Source organism: Halichoerus grypus, chromosome X, assembly GCF_964656455.1.
Source record: "Halichoerus grypus chromosome X, mHalGry1.hap1.1, whole genome shotgun sequence".
Classification (NCBI taxonomy): domain Eukaryota; kingdom Metazoa; phylum Chordata; class Mammalia; order Carnivora; family Phocidae; genus Halichoerus; species Halichoerus grypus.
Genome location: NC_135727.1, coordinates 116817839 through 116838299, shown reverse-complemented (window position 1 = coordinate 116838299; position 20461 = coordinate 116817839). Strand labels below are relative to the sequence as shown.

Sequence of the window (20461 nt, the reverse complement as noted above, 5' to 3'; positions counted from 1 at the left end):
GAGAGAGAAGACCTAAAGAGAAATATAAAGGATACAGGAATAGCAGATAGAAAAGCAGCCACTGCCCCCAGGGCTGAAATACAGCACCCAAGGAGGAGTCCCCTTGTTGGAGAGAGTGCTGCTGGCTGGATGGCAGAGGAGTTCACTGAGCCACCATCTCTAGAGACAGGGGATACTCAGCCAAAGTATTTAAGGGCCATCGTGAGACCCTTCGGCGCCCTCTCCTTTCCTGCTGCATTGACCATGACGGTTATGTATTGAAATATTAGAGTATCCATCCTGGGTTTTTGAGTGACATCATGGATAAAGTCCCTGGATGATCCATGTTGGACATAGACCCTGAGTGAAAAATCAACCTCTGTTGTAGTAATCCACTGATACTTGAGACTCCTGTGTTACTGCAACATAACCTGGTCAGTCTATCTGGACTTGTACAGTGATCCAAACTTGGAGAAACAATGATATACACATTTCCCTTCATTATTCTTATAAAATCCTACGTCTTAAATCTTTATAGTGTTTGGGTAGCAATGACACACGGAGGATGTAGGATCTGCTTCTTGCAAATACGAAGGAAAGAACAACTTAGATCCAGTCTGCTACTGTCTACAACTACAAGTTCCCCCAAAGGAAGCAGAAGCTACCCAGAACTCAAAGAACAAGCACTAAGGGAACTCTTGTTCCTACATGATCAAATGTCCATTCAGCAACCAGAATGTTCTTTTTTTTTTTTTTTTCAATTTTAGGGAAAATTTTAAATTTTTTAGGAAAATTTAAATGTCAAAAATTAATTTTAGGAAAACTTTAAATTTCAAAAGGTGCCAGACATATGTACAAATTTATTTTTATCTTTTTATATTTGATTTTTGTTAAGATTTTATTTTTTTATTTTATTTTTTTTTATTATGTTATGTTAATCACCATACATTACATCATTAGTTTTTGATGTAGTGTTCCATGATTCATTGTTGGTGCATAACACCCAGTGCTCCATTCAGTACATGACCTCTTTAATACCCATCACCAGGCTAACCCATCCCCCCACCCCCCTCCCCTCTAGAAACCCTTTGTTTCTCAGAGAAGACTATGGACTCTGAGAAGCAACCAGAATGTTCTTAAGTGTTCAGTGGAAATGGAAATTAAATCAAGGCCACTTCCCTGCTTCCATCCCTCCAATAGCTTCCTATCCCACTCAAAACAAAATTCCATTTCCTCCTAAGAAAAACAAAAAATTCCACTCGGGCCCTCCTTTTCTGGTCTCTCTCTTTTCTACTTCATTTCTTTGGGCCCTCTGCCTGTTTTATGCCACCAAAGTCACTTGGTCTTTTTGCTAGTCTTCTGATATACAAAATTTATTTCCACCTCAGGGCATTTGTATTTGTTGATCCCTCTGTATGAAAAGCTCTCCTTGGGATTTTTGCATAGTTTGCTTCCTGATTGCATTCAGGTCTCTGCTCACATGTCCCCTTCTCAGAGGAGCCTTTCTGATCCTCCTCCTTATTCTCTATCCCCTCACCCTGTTTTTCTTCACACCATCTATTGTTAGTATTATGTGTTCATCTAATATTTATGTGCACTTGTTAATTACCATTAGACTGTAAGCTCTGTGAGATACAGCCTCTATTCTACTTGTTCCTTGCTATATCCCCGGTGCCTAGTGCAGTACCTAACACACAATCAGTGCTCAATAAATAGGGTTAAATGAATGAATGACTTTGTTTATGTCCATATGTCCTACATTGCTCTTGGACACACAAATCAACATCACCCCGATGCAAATAACTCCCAAATTCCTGTTTCTAGCCATATGTTCCAGATTTACAACTGCCTCCAGGCCAACATGTCCCAAACCATCCAGGCCAGCTGCTACTTGTGACCTGGGCATCTGACCTCTGATCCTTTGCCTCTCTTTTTCTTCACCCTTCCCATTCAATCAGCAGCAGCATCTCACTTCCATCCCTACCTTTTAATGGCCCTGCTCACTCCTTTGAGGAGTGCTCTTCTCACAGTTACCTAGTCATATAGGTGGGAGGAATCAACCAGGTCTCTCAGCTGAGCCTCCTGCCAGTGTCAAAGTCCTTCTTCTAGCCATTCTGGCATCTGGTCATGCTTTGAACTTTTGCTTTGAATACTTTTGGTGACACCGGTAGGGAATCTTCTCATGAGACAATTCTTATGGTTAGGAAATTCACTGTTATACTGAACTGAAATCCTTTTATTCACACAGATGCACACAATAGCTCTTTCTCATGGAACATGACTGGCATGGAAATGTGTAATGATGTATCCAATCCTCTGTGGTTTTACTGTTCATCCTATTTTCTGGGTTTCCTCCTGACTGGAGGATTATACCTCACCCTGCTGAACTCAGATATGGTTGGGTGACTAGCTCTGGTTTATGGAAATTGAGAAGATGTGACATGTGTCTCTTCTGGGTAGAAGCTTTGAGAGCCAGTTTAAATGATCTCTTTGCCCTCTACCATGGTAAGTTCCTATAGAGGCTATTCCATCAGTCTGAGTGCCAGAGTGAAGATGACATGGAGCAGAGCCCCAACCAAGCTGTGAGGGACCTGTAGTGTAAACAAGGTGACTTGAATCACTTCAAGTTCTTGGAGTGACTGAAATGTGGAGATTGATGTTTGTCATGTTAACAAAACATAACCTAGCCCACTCCAAGTTAGTCTGGCTTTTTCCCGAACTCTTTTAATCATTCTTCACAAATTATAATTTCAGCCTCTCACCATTCTGACCAGTCCCCTGGATTCCACCCATTTTTGACACTATTCCCCTTAAATGGGGAGCCCAAATCTGAACCCCGTACCCCAGGTGCAATCCCAGTAGCCCACAACCAGCCCTTTGACCAAGTCACTCAATAGAGCCCAGAGTTGTTTTTGTGTTTCTTTGTGTATGCTTTTATTATTTTTTTTAAAAATATTTTATTTATTTATTTGACAGAGACACAGCGAGAGAGGGAACACAAGTGGGGGAGAGGGAGAAGCAGGCCTCCCGCTGAGCAGGGAGCCCGATGCCGGTCTCTATCCCAGGGTCCTGGGATCATGTCATGACCTGAGCCGAAGGCAGACGCTTAACGACTGAGTCATCCAGGCGCCCCTGTGTATGTTTTTATTATCAGATGTGTTATGCTGTTGTTAACTCACGTTGAGCTTGTGAACCAATAACTAGAGCTAGAAGCTTTTTCCATTGATCTCTCAATATTTACCTGGGGAACCGATTTTTAGATCGTACCTCAAGTAGACAGGACAGCATTTTACAACAGTTACATGATCTCTTTAAGACAAGTCAGCAGAACCATTTAAAGAAACCAGATGTTCCGTCTTTTGGCTCCGACCATGCCGTAAATCTTCATTATCCCGTGTACTGAGCGAAGGCTGCAAAAGTGCAGCACCGGCAGGACTGGGCGCACGGTAGGTGACCTGCACGATCGTGCGCGCCTAGTCGGAGTTGCTAAACCTAAGGAAAAGGCCATTTTCCCGCGGGGCCCTGGAGGCGGGGCTCCACTTTCCCAGGCCGACGCACTCAACGCCCGGCATCCTCACCCTTCCGTGGCGTGGTGACAGAAGGAGACTCCAGCCCCCGCCATCTCTGGCTCCGACACCCAATGAGCGGTCGCGGGCCTTTTTGGTGGGCGGGGCACACCCTAGGAGCCCGCCTGGTTGGCCTGCGGCCCGGCGCGGCGCATGACGTCTTTCCGTTGCCTCGCATCGTGTTGTGGTTAAGGCGTGGCGTCCCCTCCGGGCGCCTGAAGGAGACTTGGAGATTCCTGGGCCGCGCCGCTGGGGTCGTTGGGAGTCGCTGCCGCCGCCGCCACTGCCGCCACTGCCACTGCCGACAATCCATGAGGAAAATGCTCGCCGCTGTCTCTCGCGTGTTGTCGGGCGTCGCCCAGAAGCCGGTGAGGCAGCGTGGGCGGCCCGGGGTAGGGCGCGAGCGGGGCCGAGGCGGGGCCCGATCCTGGAGGACGCGAGAGGACGGCCCGAGTCTGGGGGCGCGCGGTGTGGCGCCGCCTAGGGCGCTGCGGAGCGTCCCGAGAGCCGCGGGTCTTTTGTTTTGCCTTCGCTCCTGGCACTCCGCTCCCGGCCCCGGGACGAGCGGCTGCCGGGCCCTTCGGCAGCGAATGGGGGGAGGGGAGCTCTACAAGGTCCGCGGGGAGGTTAGCCGCGGCTCCCGGCGCCGGCTAAAGTAGGTGTGCTCCAGACGTGCCCGTTCTTTTACTGCGGACAGAAAAGGGGGCCTTGGGCATCCCCGAGTCTCCAGTGGATCCTGCCCATTCAGTTTAAATCTTTCTAATTTCATTCATCTTGGCTGAGAGGCCATGTACTATATTTAAAAGCGTGAAATCCGGAGACTGGTCCGGTTCAAACACCTGCCTCACCATTTACTAGACCTTGGGCAAGTTTTTGTTTTTGTTTTAAATCTCCCGTGCTCGGTTTCCTTCTCTCTAAAGAGGAGATAATACGAGTATTCACCCCGTGGGGTTGTCGTGAAGCTTAAATGCGTGACACGTATGTTAACCTTTTAACACGTATGTTAACCTTTTAACACGTATGTTAAATGTTATTTCAGTGCCCAGTTGGGTATACATTTGTGGAACACCTGCACCCAGCTCTGTAGGGTTAAGTCCGGGTCATGCTCACCAGAAACTACCCCCCTTTCCTCAACGTTGAGTTTTTCTTGGCAGTCACTTCAAGAGCAGTCAAGCAGAACCCAGAGGAAACCGCCCTCCCCCTTAAACACACACGCTTAGGGTAAAAGTAGCTGAAGAAAACAGCAGTGGTGCTTGGGAGGGTGGGGTTAGAGGTTGGCACTATTGATGGCTCCAGCTTGTAGATGTGCCTAAGGCCTTCAAGCATTTTGACCTCTAAGTATGGGGAGGTAGTATTACTGCGTACAACTGCAGCCCGGCTTGACTTGCAGTTCAAGTTCTAGTAACTCCCAGGATTTGGGGGCCGTTCTGCCTAGTATGGGCAGAGATCATTGAAAGGAAGTATACTCTTCTGGGAATCTCTTTGAAATAACTACAAAACAATTTGGTTCATCAGTTACTAGCATTTAATTGCAATTAGATCCACCTGAAGGATAAGCCCGTTTCCATTTTATTTCTGTATATCACATGATATATCCAACATTTCTTGAGCTCTTAATGTGTGCCGGGCACTAGGCTATTTAATCTCCACATCTTCGCTTTTTAGTTGAATGTAAGTAATGGAAACATGTTTTCAACTTTGAGGGTCTTAGTTCTGTATCATGTTAAATTTAAAGGCCTGCAGTAGAAGGTAAATGTAAGTAATGGAAACATGTTTTCAACTGCAGTTAAATGTAAGTAATGGAAACATGTTTTCAACTTTGAGGGTCTTTGTTCTGTATCATGTTAAATTTAAAGGCCTGCAGTAGAAGGTAAATGTAAGTAATGGAAACATGTTTTCAACTGCAGTTAAATGTAAGTAATGGAAACATGTTTTCAACTTTGAGGGTCTTAGTTCTGTATCATGTTAAATTTAAAGGCCTGCAGTAGAAAAGAAAACCTTTGATAGAATTGGTGGTGTTCTGCAGTAAGAAAACTGCTGTGTGCATTTTCAAATTACTGTCACCTCTGTGTCCCTAGGAACAGAGAGAAGTCATTACTTAATATGAGGCTCATTTGCTCGGCTGCCCAGAATACTCCTGCTTGTGTTTTCCATTCTTCCAGCAGTGCGTTGGCATGGAATGCAAATTGCACTTCATCTCAATAAAACTTTGGCCTCTTCAAAAATGACATAATACCGCCCAAATCAAATAGAAATGAATTTTGAGTTACAGTAATTTGTTAACTGGATAAAACCAGAGTGGAATATAACTTCATTTAGTCAAAAATTGTTATTGAGAGAAAAGATTATTACAACGGAAATGGATTCCTGTGTATAACATTTATTTAATTACTTTTTAAAAAATAAGAATTAGAGACAGTGAAAGAGCTAGCGCTCCTTACTTTGAGCCGGCCCTCTTTTTTGGCTATTTTGCTTATTTTTCCTGTTGCTTGCATATGTGGCATTAATTATAGTAAGACACAGAAAAATATTTTGAAGAATTATGTATTAACTGTAGATTATGTGTGTCTGTGGGCCAAAACCCTGTTTAATATCTCCCCGTCCTTGTAACAGAGCAAATCAGGTAATCAGTGTTTCCATAACCTGTAATTATTGATGAGATGTCCCCAGAGTGCTCAGCGCACTTTAGGCTCTTGGGTCTAGTGTGCTTATTTATCAGGTTTCAGTTGTGTTAACACTGGCTAGAGTGTTCAAAGTGTTTGTTTTAGAATCATCAGAGACCTGTACTTTCTTTTTTGAACCTGTACTTCTTAATGTTAAAAAAAGATCATTGTCAGATAAAGGAAAACACACTTGAAACTGTCAGGAACTGGACAAGTTTCATACTCCATAGCTTGCCAGGTTCCCAGTGATTGTGGGCTTGACACTTTGATTTGCAAAAGTGTCTTTAAAAATTAAGTAAGCACATCAGATGTTAATACCATCAAGACAGAAACAACCACTTTCTAAGCATAGGTGATACAAATAGGTTTAAGGAATTTGTCTTTTAACAAACTCATTGTATAAAGTAGGTGTAGTATTTAATATCTTCGAGAACCTAAGGGAAAATGTTGCTGTAATTTACAGTGTTCACTTCTCAGGGGTTACTAGGGGCCGGCCTAGGTAGAAGACTTGGGACATTGTCTCCCTCTTTTCTCCCTTGGTTTGCCACCCTTCAGCCATCCCACCAAAACCTTTAGAAATTGGATGCACCTCCTACAAAATGACAGTTTCTAAAATGAAAGCAGAAGGCCCAGTGTAACTTAAGTTGCTTAAGTACCTGTGATTTCATCTTTGAATGAGGTTGAGTGTTTTCAGAGTTATTTCACAGATGAAATTGCATTTAAAATTGTTATTGTTTGTATTTCCGTTATGATCCTTTGAGAATTTCACTACCAGTATACTTTTGGCTTTTTAAGTAATAGGGAAGATTTTTAATTTACACTGGTAGAATTTGGAATTTTTGAACTATTTTCCCTCTTTGACTTGAATGGTTCCCATGTATTTAGGAATGTAAAAGTTTTTATTTTTCAAAATGTAAATGGGTTCGTCCATGGTCTCTCAAAGAGGAATCCTATTTAATAGAGAAGCTTTTTAGGGCTCTCTAGAGAAAATGAAAGGTAATTTTTTCAACAGCCTCAACAGTTATAAATTATGATACACTCATACTTCTGATAGGACTTTTAGCTTCTTAACTCAGCTCCTTTTACCCATTATATGAGTGATTTCTCTTATTTTTGAGATGGATAGTGATGAAACAGGGAGAAAGGATATGAGTAGCTTTCCGGCAGTCGTAGTCTTTGACCTTGCCTTCCTGCTCTTTATTATATAGAATTGTCCGTCATTCTTGGTTTCAACTTTAAGATGGAGAAAGAAATTTACCTCTTCTCGGTTATGGTTGGTTACTAGCTGGTTTGGTCTCTAGTTTTATTTATTAAGTTTTTACTTGAATTCCAGTTAGTTGACACAGTGTAATATTAGTTTCAGGTGTATGATTTTAGTGTTTCAACAAGGTCTCGTTTTTTGTTTTTTGTTTTAAAGATTGATTTATTTGAGAGGGAGAGAGCGCACATGTGATCGGGGGAGGGGCAGAGGGAGAAGGAATCGCCTTTTTTTTTTTTTTTAAGATTTTATTTATTTGACAGAGAGCGAGAGAGGGAACACAGCATGGGGAGTGGGAGAGGGAGAAGCAGGCTTCCCGCCGAGCAGGGAGCCCGATGCGGGGCTCGATCCCTGGACCCTGGGATCACGACCTGAGCCGAAGGCAGACGCCTAACGACTGAGCCACCCAGGCACCCCAACAAGGTCTCTAGTTTTAAATATTTCTGAAAACTACAGTTTTTGTAGCTGTATCTGGACATTTATTTTGCATTACAAGAAAAATTTCTGGCCCCACAATGTAATTTGTTAACTGGCAAAAATAACTGGTCTGTTTCATGATTGCCAAACATCGCCTTTAGTTTGTCACCTCACCCTGCTTAGCTTTACTTCTTTCCAAATTCCTCAGTTTTCTTCACATATTCTTAGGTATACTAATGGATTCCCTCTGCCTCTAACTTAAGCATTTATTTCTAGTCTTTAAGCATTTTTCCTACAGCAGGGTCATTGTCTTGTTGGCTTTATCAGATAATGGTATGCTGATGGGTGAAGAGAAGTAGATAATAGGTTTTTGTACACTTGGAGGGGCGCTTAGCAGGTCAACTTTAACCCTTCTCACCAGGATCAAGTCCAGTGCTAGAAGTTGGACGGTAAGGTAATAATACACTGTAGGAATACATCAAAAGTACTTTTTGTGGGATCTGAAGAATATGCTTCAAGTCTCCATGAAAAGAAGTCATGTCAATTTACATATCAGTGTTTGAAAACGTGGCAGAATGTGGCTAAAATAATACAGTAATAGTAATTGGTAAATCTTTGTGGTCTAATCTGGACCTTAGCCATCACATAGAGTACTTCCGTTGTGAGCAGGTATGTTCAATCGAAAAAGTGGAAAGGAAACATTTCCCCCGCTTTTTACCACCCAAGCAGTAACAGCCGCCCAAACAGCAAGAAGGGAACGCTGGTTGCAGAGAACATTTCTCCCTTCTGAGGCTTGTATCTCATACTTTTAGTAGTTTAAAATATGTTTCTTATGGAGCCATTTCATAGAATAGTGGTTGGCCTGAAATAGGAATTGGATCATAGTTTTATATGAAGAATAATAATGAAAGTAAAGCTTTGGCTTGTTCAATGTCTGGTTATGACTGCAGATAGCAGAAATAAAGCCCACAGGTTATCTAGTCTCTTCAGTTTGGCCATTAACTTCATTCTATTTTCACTGTAATTTCTTTGGAAACAGAATGGCCATGTGGATGGGTTTGATTTTTGTCTCCTTTCTCTTTCTGCTGTTACCCTTCAGAAGTGGGTATGATCATGTTTCATTGGCCAGAGCATGGATTCATTTTGAAGGCAAGATCCCAACACAGTAAAGAAAATGGAGGATACACCCGTGAATATGTTGGGGCTTATGAAAATTCCAGGACGGCATCCTGATAACTGATTAATAATAATAATGACTTTCAAAAATACAATAAAAAGTACTGATATATTTGTATATTTTGGTCTTTCAAGGCAAGCAGAGTGCTCGTGGCCTCCCGTAATTTTGCAAATGATGCTACATTTGAAATTAAGGTAAGAAGTGTTTTGCTTTGTGTTAGTAATTTTTCCACAGGTACGCAAGCCCCGCATCAGGCTCCCTGCTCAGTGGGGAGTCTGCTTCTCCCTCTCCTGCTCCTCCTGCTTGTGCTCACTCGCTTGCTCTCAAATAAATAAAATCTTTAAAAAGTTTCTTACAACGTTTCTTTGAAAGTTTGTCTTTCAACCTATAACTCATTTGACTTCCATGGATTTTTGGTGAAAGTCATCTTAGATTTCTTTCCTCTAAAACTCGATCCTCTTGCACAGTGAGCTTTATGATTTAAGGAGTCAGAAGCAATATGTGGCATCTCTTATGTGCTCCTCTGCTGGTTTTTGAGTTAAATAATATTGCAATAAGATAACAGATCTTACAGTGGGTTGTCAGCGTTTATATTGTAGTAACTGGAAGTTAACTGTCTGATTCCATTTCAGAAGTGCGATCTTCATCGGCTAGAAGAGGGCCCTCCTGTCACCACAGTGCTCACCAGGGAGGACGGGCTCAGGTACTATAGGATGATGCAGACTGTTCGCCGGATGGAGTTAAAGGCAGATCAGCTGTATAAACAGAAAATTATTCGTGGTTTCTGTCACTTGTGTGATGGTCAGGTGAGTGGTGGTTTTGTAATAAAACCATGTTAGATGTAGGAATTTAAGTATGGTTTGTAGTTATTGGTTTTTACCCCACCTTATGCGTCTAAAGGATTCGATGCCGGCCTGTCAGAATAAAGACGAGCATGCTGAGGCCTGCTACAAAGCTCATGCTAAGGAAGTCACGCACACTTCCCGTTGCTGGTGTCCTGCGCCTTGATGGCTTTGTGATCACCTGTAGTGCTTATACTTGTGGGCAAAAGGGTTTTCACTTTGTGTTTTGTTTTGTGGGTTTAGGCCAAGGGTTACAAATTCAAATGCCTGTGGGGACCAGCTGGGTGGAATAAATTAGTGAAGAAGGTGGGACTGGTAGTGGACTGGAGTCGGCAGGCCCGGCCCACCGGGGGACACCATCACTTGGTTCCAGCCAGTTGGTGCCATATGGAAATCTGAGGTTAATGCTTCCTGTTTTTGGTTCCTCAAGAGAAAACAGAAGTGTCTATTTTCCTATGAAATTCTCCCAGTATTAATGTTGACATCTAGTTCAGGATTTTTTTTCCAAATCACTGTACTGGCTTGAAACTACATCTGTGAATTTCCAGTTTGTAGCTTCTGGCTTGAACTTTACCCTCTGTTCTGTTTCCGATGAAAAATAGAGCTCCTCTTGTGGTTATTGAGCGTTCTACTAGGCCAAATTTTCATAATAGGCTGGGGATTTTATCTAGAAATGTGTATTGTATTGACTCATTACTGCTTCTTTCTTTAATGTAGGAAGCTTGTTGTGTGGGCCTGGAGGCCGGCATAAATCCCACAGACCATCTTATCACAGCCTATCGGGCTCATGGCTTTACCTTTACTCGTGGACTTTCTGTCCGAGAAATTCTTGCAGAGCTTACAGGTTTGCTATTGATTCTCAAAAACGGGGAATTAGTGAAATAAGTGCAGATTTTTCATAGTAAGATGCTGTTACAACTTAATATTAAAACATTTTTGAGTATTAAAAAAAAAGCACCTCTCCCTTTTGGTGCTTTGGTACCTCTGTTGTGCTTTTGAGTAAACTGACCATTTTTGAGGTCATCTGGCCCTTCAGGTGAAAGTTTAAAAATGTTAGCTTCGTAAAATCAGAATACTGTTTGTCACTCAAGCACGCCAGTAGAAATTAGCAATCATAGAAAGTAAATTGAGAGTAGGAGCATTTCATTGTATGCAATTTAAATTCTAGGAATCTTTAATATTCCCTTTGTCCCCCTTGACTCTTGAACTGTTCAGCGTACCAGTGTAGGAGAAATTGGAAGATGTTTGTAACTGGCCAAAAAAAAATGTCCAGGGTACCATGATGCTAACATCTAAAGGAAACTCAGTGGTTAGAGAGCTGGAAAGTTCAAGGACATGGGACTGGATTAACCTTCATTTAAAGGACCAGGAGATACGGGTGGAATATGTATTTGCATAGAGGGAAGGGTGCTTATAGAATAGAATTAACCTGTGAGTTCTAGTGGTTGAGCCTCTAAGTAAACACTTGGGGTGTGGTTTTCTTTTGTATATTTGGTTTTTGATGTGTATGTGCACATGCTGCCATTTGTAGGACGAAGAGGAGGCTGTGCTAAGGGAAAAGGTGGATCGATGCATATGTATGCCAAGAACTTCTATGGGGGCAATGGCATCGTTGGAGCTCAGGTGATCCACGCTGAGGATGAGGATTGCATGCTTTCCTAGATTTGGCCCTGGACCATATCTTAACATTTCATACCCCGGAGAACTTGAAGTATTTTAGTACTTTGGGGGCTTGTACTTTATTATTATTTTTTAAAGATTTTATTTATTTATTTGACAGAGAGACACAGTGAGAGAGGGAACACAAGCAGGGGGAGTGGGAGAGGGAGAAGCAGGCTTCCCGCTGAGCAGGGAGCCCAGTGCGGGGCTCGATCCCAGGACTCTGGGATCATGACCTGAGCCAAAGGCAGACGCTTAACGACTGAGCCACCCAGGCGCCCCGGCTTGGTGTACTTTAAAAGACCTATTGCTTCCTAGCCTACCATTTGATCAGTTAATAAATAGTTAGATTTGGACAATGATTTAGAATTCTTCCTTTTAGGTTTTGTTATGTTTTATAAGTAAGCAAGAGCCCCCAGCAGCAGCTTATACCTTCACCTTTTCGTTTAAGTACATTAATTGCTTTGTGACATCCACTTAGCCCTTCCTCTTCCTGCTATAAACTGTGGATGCAGGTATCTGAGGAGGAAAGGCAGGTGATCAGGATCATAGGGGCCACATTAGAAATCGTTCGAGCTTTTGTGGTTATATAGTTCTCTTTGTTCTCATCAGTTAGTGAATAATGAAGTAACAGCCTGGGTGTGATATGTAAGTGATGAATCACTAAATTCTCCTCCTGAAACCAGTATTAACGCTATATGTTAACTAGAGTTAAAAAAAAAAAAAATTTGAAAGGAAAAATGAAGAACGGCATAAAATTATAACTAGATTGTTTGGCTTACTTTGTAATGTGATGCTGCTGTATGTTAAAAAAACACCTAGGTTTCATGTTTTGGCTCTTGAGTAGTTGAATCTTTATAGAAGTGTTACTGTTTAATGGTTGAAATAGAAAAATTATTCATGTTGCTTTACCAATTTGATTATAATATTGGGGGTAGGGGCATGGTAGGGAGTTTGTAGTGATAGTGTAATTTCTGTCTTAAATTCTGGCCAGGACTTAAAATTCAGAGCATTAATATTATCTCTCCTCTTGGATTTCTGTGGTTCTTTCTTGGTTGTCCTCACTGTCAGGTGCCCCTGGGAGCAGGGATTGCTCTGGCCTGTAAGTATAACGGAAAGGATGAGGTCTGTTTGACTTTATATGGCGATGGTGCTGCCAATCAGGTGAGTATGTGTCTCTTGACTTTGAATAACCTTTGCAGTTTTATTTCCAAAGTGTTGAATAGTCATAGTTCCATTTGTAGAGAAGTCGTCTGTTGCTTAGTAGTTGAAGTAGCCATTCAGGGCAGGCTGGAATTTGGTTTTACGGCCACATTACAGGTTTACTTTGTGGCGTGTGGCACGAGTGCTTCAAACAGGCCCTCCTGTGGAAGAGCTCGCCTCTGCCTCAGTGCTTCACAAACACTCTGAGGGTGAAGGACCTTTTTACTTCTTAACCCAGGGCAAACTAGTTCTTATACTATCAGTCCTGTAATGTGCAGACTCCTCTCATGGTTTCTGAGCCTGGCTCTTTCTGTACTTTTCCTGTCATGCTCGGAGTCCTCACCAGTCCGTGGACAACACTCTGAGGCTCTGCTCTGGATGCTGATTCTCAGACATTGGCTCACTCTGGTTATCCAGTGGGCCCGATAGCATTTACAGTAAAGCATTAAAGTAGGTAGCCACAAAGTTTTACATGTTGATCTTTTCCTAATGTATTACATACCACTGCCTTGGCCCCACTGAAACGAGTGGTTTTTGGTTTGTCACTTTCTTTGGTTGCAAAAAGAGATGATGCTTGTCGTTTTTTCCTCCCCCATCCCCCAACACACACACTCCTTTGCCTTAAAAGCTCCGTTGTGGAAGGTGAAGCTTTTCATGTTTTTTGAAAGCTTTCGTGCCAGGGAGAGCAGCAGCTTTTGGGGACGATGAAGAAATCTAGAGAAAAATAGCCAAATAATACCACTTGAACTTTTTATACACACTTCCAGGGTCAGATATTTGAAGCTTACAACATGGCAGCTTTGTGGAAATTGCCGTGTATTTTCATCTGTGAGAATAACCGCTATGGAATGGGAACGTCTGTTGAGAGAGCAGCGGCCAGCACTGATTACTACAAGAGAGGCGACTTCATTCCTGGGCTGAGGGTGAGGACACCTGGCATGAGGCTGGGGCTACCCCTTTGCGGTTTGATGCCTCTGTGTGGGTCCTTGACCATCTCAGACAAATGGAAGAGTTCTCTGTTCTTAGCGCATGAACGGGTCCTGTAACATTAAAATGGTTTGACGCAGTTTGATTTATGCTCTGCCCTTTTCTGTGTATGAACAGGTGGATGGAATGGATATCTTGTGTGTCCGGGAGGCAACAAGGTTTGCAGCTGCTTACTGTAGATCTGGAAAGGTAAGACTTTTTTTTAGGCCTCTGGGCTAGAGATAATCTATTGACATTTATCTTAACGTTAAAAGAATGCCTCCCATGTGTCTACTGTAGCTCTTCAGGGGTGGCTGGTAATTGAGGAGGGGTGTATAAGGTAGAAGAGGTAGAAGAAGAGTCCAGTGAATCGGGTCCCTTTGTAAATACCCTGGTCTTGGTAGCTCACCTCTTGGGAACCATCCCACGTTGCCCCCATTTGGGGTGAATCTTTCCTTTGAGCTCTCCCTTCAGCATTTTGCCTTGTGGTTTGATTAATTATGTGCCTCCAACCTCCACCCCTCCTCCCCATTAATCATAAGCCCCTTGAGTGAGCAGATGGGCGACCCCCACAATGCTTAGTACAGAACTTTGCTTGGATAATAGGTGTTCAGTGTAAGCTTGTCTTCCATAAGTTAAGTGTTATGGTTAAAGTGTGTCATCTTAGTCTTGCTGTTTCAGTCCTGAGAATCTTGACCTTTCGGGTAGAGTAGTAGAGGGAGAGGGAACAGTGAGGTTGGCTTAGGTGCCATCAGAGCTAGTAGAAAGGATGGTGTTCTCCCTCAGTTGGTGTTCACAGCCCAGAAAGCATGTCCCTAGGGTTTACCTTTCCGTGACATCCCCTGTGCGGTAGGATTCAGCTAGCAGTGATGCAAATGGGGAATGGGGGTGGAGCAGGGAGGGAGATGGAGAGGGGCTGCCTGTGAGGAAAGAGGAATGAAATCGAGTATGGCTGAGGTGGCAGTGAGCTCAGCAGTCTACACTGGGACTCCCAAGACTAGAGGTCCAGGCGTGGGCGGTATCATTCCCCTCTTCCCCAGTTCCTGGAAGAACATGCAGGGTACAAACTTACATGGAAACAGGATCGCTGGTCTATAGTATGTGTTGACTTTCACAGCCTGATTTTGGAATTAGGGGAGAGTCTAGAAACCCTCTTAGCCCAACCCACTGTGTCTTCCAGTAGCTCCTGGACGGCATAGAACAGAAAAATAGGTGACACTTAGTGAGGGGCTGACGTGTGCCAGTCAGGCGGTGCAGTAAGCACTTCTGTGTTAATCAGCACAACCCTGGAGTTAGGTCCCTCACCTGTAAAACAGTAACCTAAGGCACAGAGTGGTTAAGGGTACGTAGCTACTGTACAGGACAGCCCACATTGGACCCCAGGCGCTTGGACTGAGAGCCGGGCCTCTCCCGTCCCTCAACTACTGCACCAAACTGTCCAGGGGTCTTAGATCGCCCCTCTCCAGAGCCTCAGTGTTCAAAGTTGTCTTCTGGCAGGGGGCTAGTGTAGCAGGAGGAAGCGGTCTTGGAGGTGGTTGGGCCGGCCAGCAGAGTCACAGGGCTGCTACTCAGATGTCAGTGACCACCATCTTCGTCACATGCTAGCCAGACCTGCGCGGGAGGATGGGGTGTCAGCCCCTCTGAAACTGCATGAAGTGGGGCTGAGGTAGAGATTGACCTGCCCGCCCTTCTGCACTTTCCAGCACACCTAGAGGTTTGCGTTTAAGCTTATTCTGTGAGATTTTGTAGTACTTCTTTTCTCTAGCTTTTTAAAAGGATCCAAATGCTTGTAGATCATTTCATCTGTGAACTGGGGGGGAAAGCTAGCTTTACTGACCCTGAAGATAAAAACCACCCCCTCCCTTGGTGTCATACCTGCTTTCTAATAGGTTTTTCTGCATTAAATCTCAGCTGTTGTATAGGATTATTATTTATCAAAGGCAATGCTGATGAAATATTTAAGATCAGTGGGCTCTGTAACATGTTGAATGTCTTTTTGATTCTAAATGAGAAGGATGAAACATGGAATACATAGGTTTTAGCTAATAGGAAATTCTTGACAACTCAGCCAACTTAGAATCTGATGAGAACATCTTTGACTCTGAAAGGATATGCTGTGCCCACTGTCTCAGTCTCCACTGGGTTCTGTTTTAGGGGCCCATACTGATGGAGCTCCAGACTTACCGTTACCATGGACACAGCATGAGCGACCCTGGCGTCAGGTATGGTCTTGGGAAATCAGATAGTGGTGTCCCAAGTGGGTGGGCTTCGTATGGTGCTACTCACATGAAAAAGCAAAGCATTTCGACATTTGCTTTGGAAGCCAGACACCAGTGGGCCTCATTCAGTGAATTAGTTGGTGTTGAGTAGGTATTTGACTCTCTGCTTGGGAGCATTCTGAAAATCCTTATAATATGTACTATGTTCATGTTAGCATGAGCAGCAATAAATTGCAGAGATGGGGCACCTGGCTGGCTCGGGGTAGGGCATGTGACTCTGGGATTTGTGAATTTAAGTCTCACGTTGGGGGTAGAAGTTGCTTTAAAAAAAATTGCAGAGAGAAATTGTTTCATAAACCCGGTCGATGGTGTGGAGTATATAGGGGCATGTAGCTTTTGTAGGCATTACCCCAATATAGAGTTGGAATTTGAAAACCTGGCTGGTATGGAGTGAGGAGGCCACCCGGCAACATGGGGCATCCAGTATGTTGAAATAGATCAGTCAAAACACGGTAGGTTATACTAGGAAGATAGTTTTACTAGTCCCCTTGGTAACTTGGGCATGTAATGCTGCCATCCCAAAGTAGATTTAGTCAGAGTAAGCCAGCCCTAACAAGCCTGGGAGTAGATTGCAGTTTGAAGGGAAAATGTTACAAAGAGCAACTTACACGGAAAAATACACTTGGTGTTTTCAGAACAACAGTAGAGCCCTCCCGTCCCGTTTATGTTACTTGAAATGATAACAGGTTTCAAAGATGTAGGACAAGGATGTACAGTTGACCCTTGAACGACACAGGTTTGAACAGCCTGGGTCCACTTTACACAGGGATTTTCTTTTTCAATAAAACAGTACTATTCTGTATTTTCTCTGGCTGTAACACTTCTGGCTTATGTTAATACAGCATATAAGGCATGTAACACAAAATATCTGTTTATTAAGACTTGTTTTTCAGGAGTCAAAATTGGCAGATTTTCAACTGTTTATGGGGGGTTGGTGCTCTTAAGCTCCACGTTGTTCAAGGGTCAGTTGTATTCTAGGATCAGGAAGGGGAAAACCTACTGTTTGGGCTCCTAAACTTACTTCCTGCTTGGCATTCTGCCACCTTCCAGTCTACAGTTCTCACCACCCACCTAAAATGGCACATAAAGCGGCTCTACCACTTTCTTTATAGCCTACATCTGAATCAAAGAAGCAAATAAAAGCTTGGCCTCTGTTGTCGGAATGCCTGAGAAGGCAGAGGAATTGCCAGGGCAGAGTTTTCTATGAAAGATCCTAGAATGTGAGAGGCAGCATTCTTGTATTTTGAGAGGATAATGTCACCATGTCCCCAGCGACAGCTCTGAAAACTGTTCTGACCTACTTGTTTGCCTCCTTCTAGTTACCGTACACGAGAAGAGATTCAGGAAGTAAGAAGTAAGAGTGACCCTATTATGCTTCTCAAGGATAGAATGGTGAACAGCAATCTGGCCAGTGTTGAAGAATTAAAGGTAGGCTCAACCGGTGTTTCTGCACCCAGAGAGCTGCCGCTCCTGGGGGAGCTACCTCGGTCAGTGGGAAAGGATGGATTGTAGTGTCATAGGACACTATGAAGCAGTCCTGTTTGCTTAGTCTTGCAACCCAGTAGCACAATTCTGTGTTCCTAAAAATAGACTTTAGGTATTCATCACTGGTACTCCAAAATATTCCTGTGATCACTGCCATTTAAACACCTCTTCAAACATACTGGCAACATGTTCCGAGTAGAACTAGATGGCATTCTAAGCTGCTGTTTATTCAAAAACCTCTTGAACTGTAATCTGATTTTTAGGAAATTGATGTTGAAGTGAGGAAAGAAATTGAGGATGCTGCCCAGTTTGCCACTGCTGATCCTGAACCGCCTTTGGAAGAACTAGGCTATCACATTTACAGCAGTGATCCGCCTTTTGAAGTTCGGGGTGCAAATCAGTGGATCAAGTTTAAGTCCATCAGTTAATAGGAGATCGCACGTGATGGTGTGCTGTTGGACTCCAGCTGTAAGGGACTCTGTTCTCAACTTTGTTAAGAAAACCCCATAAAAAGAATGTAGGCTAAGATAGTAAGTGCATGTGTTTTGTACAGTGTTGCATTAAAAGATGTTACTGCACACTTAAGTATACTTAGTGTGAATATTATAGAAGATTATTTTAGATTTCAAATTATTTCCTCAAAATGGTTCTGTTTCTTTTAATAACTGAACAGTATTTGCTAAATAGTACACAACTAAATCAAAAGCCATTCCTACCTTTGAGGGGAGTGTGAGCATTCCCTTGACCCTTGCAAGGGCCCATGCACCTCACCAAACAGTGAACACTGCATGCACACCCTCATCAGCGTGGGGGCTGAAGCCTCGTCACAGTGACCGTCATTTCTCAATAAAACACAATATTTATTATCTCCAGGCAGGGGGTAGAAGGACAATTCCATTTTTATTTTTTTAAATATTTTAAGTAATCTCTACACCCAACGTGGGGCTCGAACTCATGATCCTGAGATCAAGAGTCGCACACTCCACTGACTGAGCCAGCTGGGTGCCCCAACAATGCCATTTTTAAATAAGACCACTTCATAATCATTTCAAAGGCCAAATAACTTAGTTTTCTTCATTTATACATTAAATACAAAGCTATTTTCTTAATAGTTTTCTATTTACACTCATATCAAACATTAAATACAAGGCATATTCTTATCAATTTTAAGTACAATGCCAGTTTATAGTAATCTATGGTCTAAAACAGTGATGCCCAGCCCACCCTGTTACTTTAAACACCTGTTTCATGGGTGTACTGAGTTTTCCATTGAAGCAACATTGAAATTCGTTTTAAAGAATTCCACAGTATCCTGGGATGTCAAAATTAGAGTTCAGTCACTGTTCTCACAGTACATAAAGTTCTACTCACCTTTAAAACATGTTGATAAGTAACAGGTTTAAAAAAAAAACAAAACCCATCCCATTTCAGTAATTCTTTAAAACTTCAGTTTCTTAAATAATGCGGTCTTCCTTGTGTCAACTCAGTGGAATTTGTGTTAACAGAAGTTTTAACAAAGATGTCAGCTCTTGGCTCCCTCTGTCCCCTGGCCTAGCCGACTGGTTCAGCCTCATCTTGGGAGGCCGGGGACCCCTGAGCCCTTCTTCGGTATTGGGAGACTGCTGTCCAGAGCCTGCAGAGGAGACCACCACTAGGAAACAATCAAGAATCTTTAAAGAATCGTAAGAAAAGAGAATTTCAAAGCTGCACCACTAAATACTTACTTCTTTAGGAGCCCTTATGTCAAAAGCTACACTTGTCTAGACTGCCAAAATGCAGTTCTTAACTTAAATAGAGCTCTGTCCCCTTGTATTTGGGCTCCAGTAGGGCATGTGTGCAGGGCAGGCTGAGGAAAGAAGGGCTGGAGAGAGTCCGGAGGGCAGAGGACTGCTGGGGGGCGGTGGGGAGCTCTGAGGTTTCTCGTCCCTTTGGTACCCAACTTTATCGGAAGAAAACTCCAGAGTTAGAGGGGAAGTTGGGTAGTTGGTTTTCTGACTAAGCCACAGATAAGAAAATTAATTTCAATGAAGGGGGAAAGTGACCACCACTTTGTTTTCTACTGATTTAGAAGCACAATCACAGGAAAAAAGTCATTTTCTATTACAATGTTTTTTTCTATTACAATGTTTTGAAGCCATTCTTACCGTAGTCTAAGGTGTCTTAGATCTTCCTTAGTGATGTCATTAAGAATATCAGAAAGGGTATAGCCCTCTTCAACAATCTGAAACAAATATCAAATACAGAAGAGCTAAGCTGCTTTGTAATAATAACATAGGAATGTGTGTTTTTTGTCACAAATTTACCTTTTCTATTGTACTTGCATCTGCTCCTTGCAGTTGTAACCAGTCTATGAGCTTTTGATCAGTTTTTTGCCCCTGAGACCCAGGAGGGGATGCTGGGTTCTCTGTAGTATCTGCAATGATGAGAAATTTGTTTTGTTGTATATTAATGTTTAACAGTAAAACTCTTCAAAAGTAACAGGTTGGATGAAATAAACTATTAAAACGTAAGTGTGATTTGAAAGGGTATGAATTAAACCTGTCTGAGTTGCTCTAATCCACAGTCCGTAGTTCCTGGATTCACTTTCCAGAGATTAAAGGGACCACAGGTAAGGGTAATGTTACTTGGGAATTTGATGTGCTTTATGTCTACCACTTTAAATGCTTATTCCAGTCTTTAAAATGCCTTTTATAAGGAATCCCATCCTTAACTGCACTGGAAATCAAATGAGGACATGGGACTCAGTACTGAGATTTTTGTGTCAGCGCTTAGCCATCCCACCTTCCAAGAGGTGGCTGGCTGCAGCTGTTTTGTAAGTGGCACGAAATGAATTAGGTTTACTGAGGTTTCATTTCTGCAGTCACCCTTTTTAGGTATGTAGTGCTGTGAACTTTGATGAGCAGTCATGTAACCACCCAGATAACAAATTTCCATCCCCCCCAGAATCAGTCCCCTCCCCCCATTCTG

The 20461-nt window shown here is 42.9% G+C and overlaps 2 protein-coding genes across 2 annotated transcripts in view; one reads left to right on the top strand and one right to left on the bottom strand.

Annotated features, from left to right (window-relative positions):
* Positions 1 to 3710: 3710 nt before the first annotated feature.
* PDHA1 (pyruvate dehydrogenase E1 subunit alpha 1) lies at positions 3711 to 20004 on the top strand. Its single transcript, XM_078064456.1, has 11 exons — positions 3711 to 3913; positions 9195 to 9254; positions 9693 to 9866; positions 10620 to 10746; positions 11434 to 11525; positions 12633 to 12725; positions 13532 to 13687; positions 13869 to 13940; positions 15885 to 15952; positions 17329 to 17437; positions 17758 to 20004. The coding sequence occupies exons 1-11, from the start codon at positions 3857 to 3859 to the stop codon at positions 17920 to 17922; spliced, it is 1173 nt and encodes a 390-aa protein (XP_077920582.1). The 5' UTR covers positions 3711 to 3856; the 3' UTR covers positions 17923 to 20004.
* MAP3K15 (mitogen-activated protein kinase kinase kinase 15) overlaps positions 18334 to 20461 on the bottom strand; it is a 121127-nt gene continuing 118999 nt past the window's right edge. Inside the window, exons 27-29 of the mRNA XM_078064457.1 lie at positions 19798 to 19907; positions 19639 to 19715; positions 18334 to 19145 (exon numbers count right to left, since the gene is read on the bottom strand). Of these exons, the coding sequence (XP_077920583.1) occupies positions 19046 to 19145; positions 19639 to 19715; positions 19798 to 19907 (287 nt within the window). The 3' untranslated portion in view covers positions 18334 to 19045. The remainder of the gene's footprint in view (positions 19146 to 19638; positions 19716 to 19797; positions 19908 to 20461) is intronic.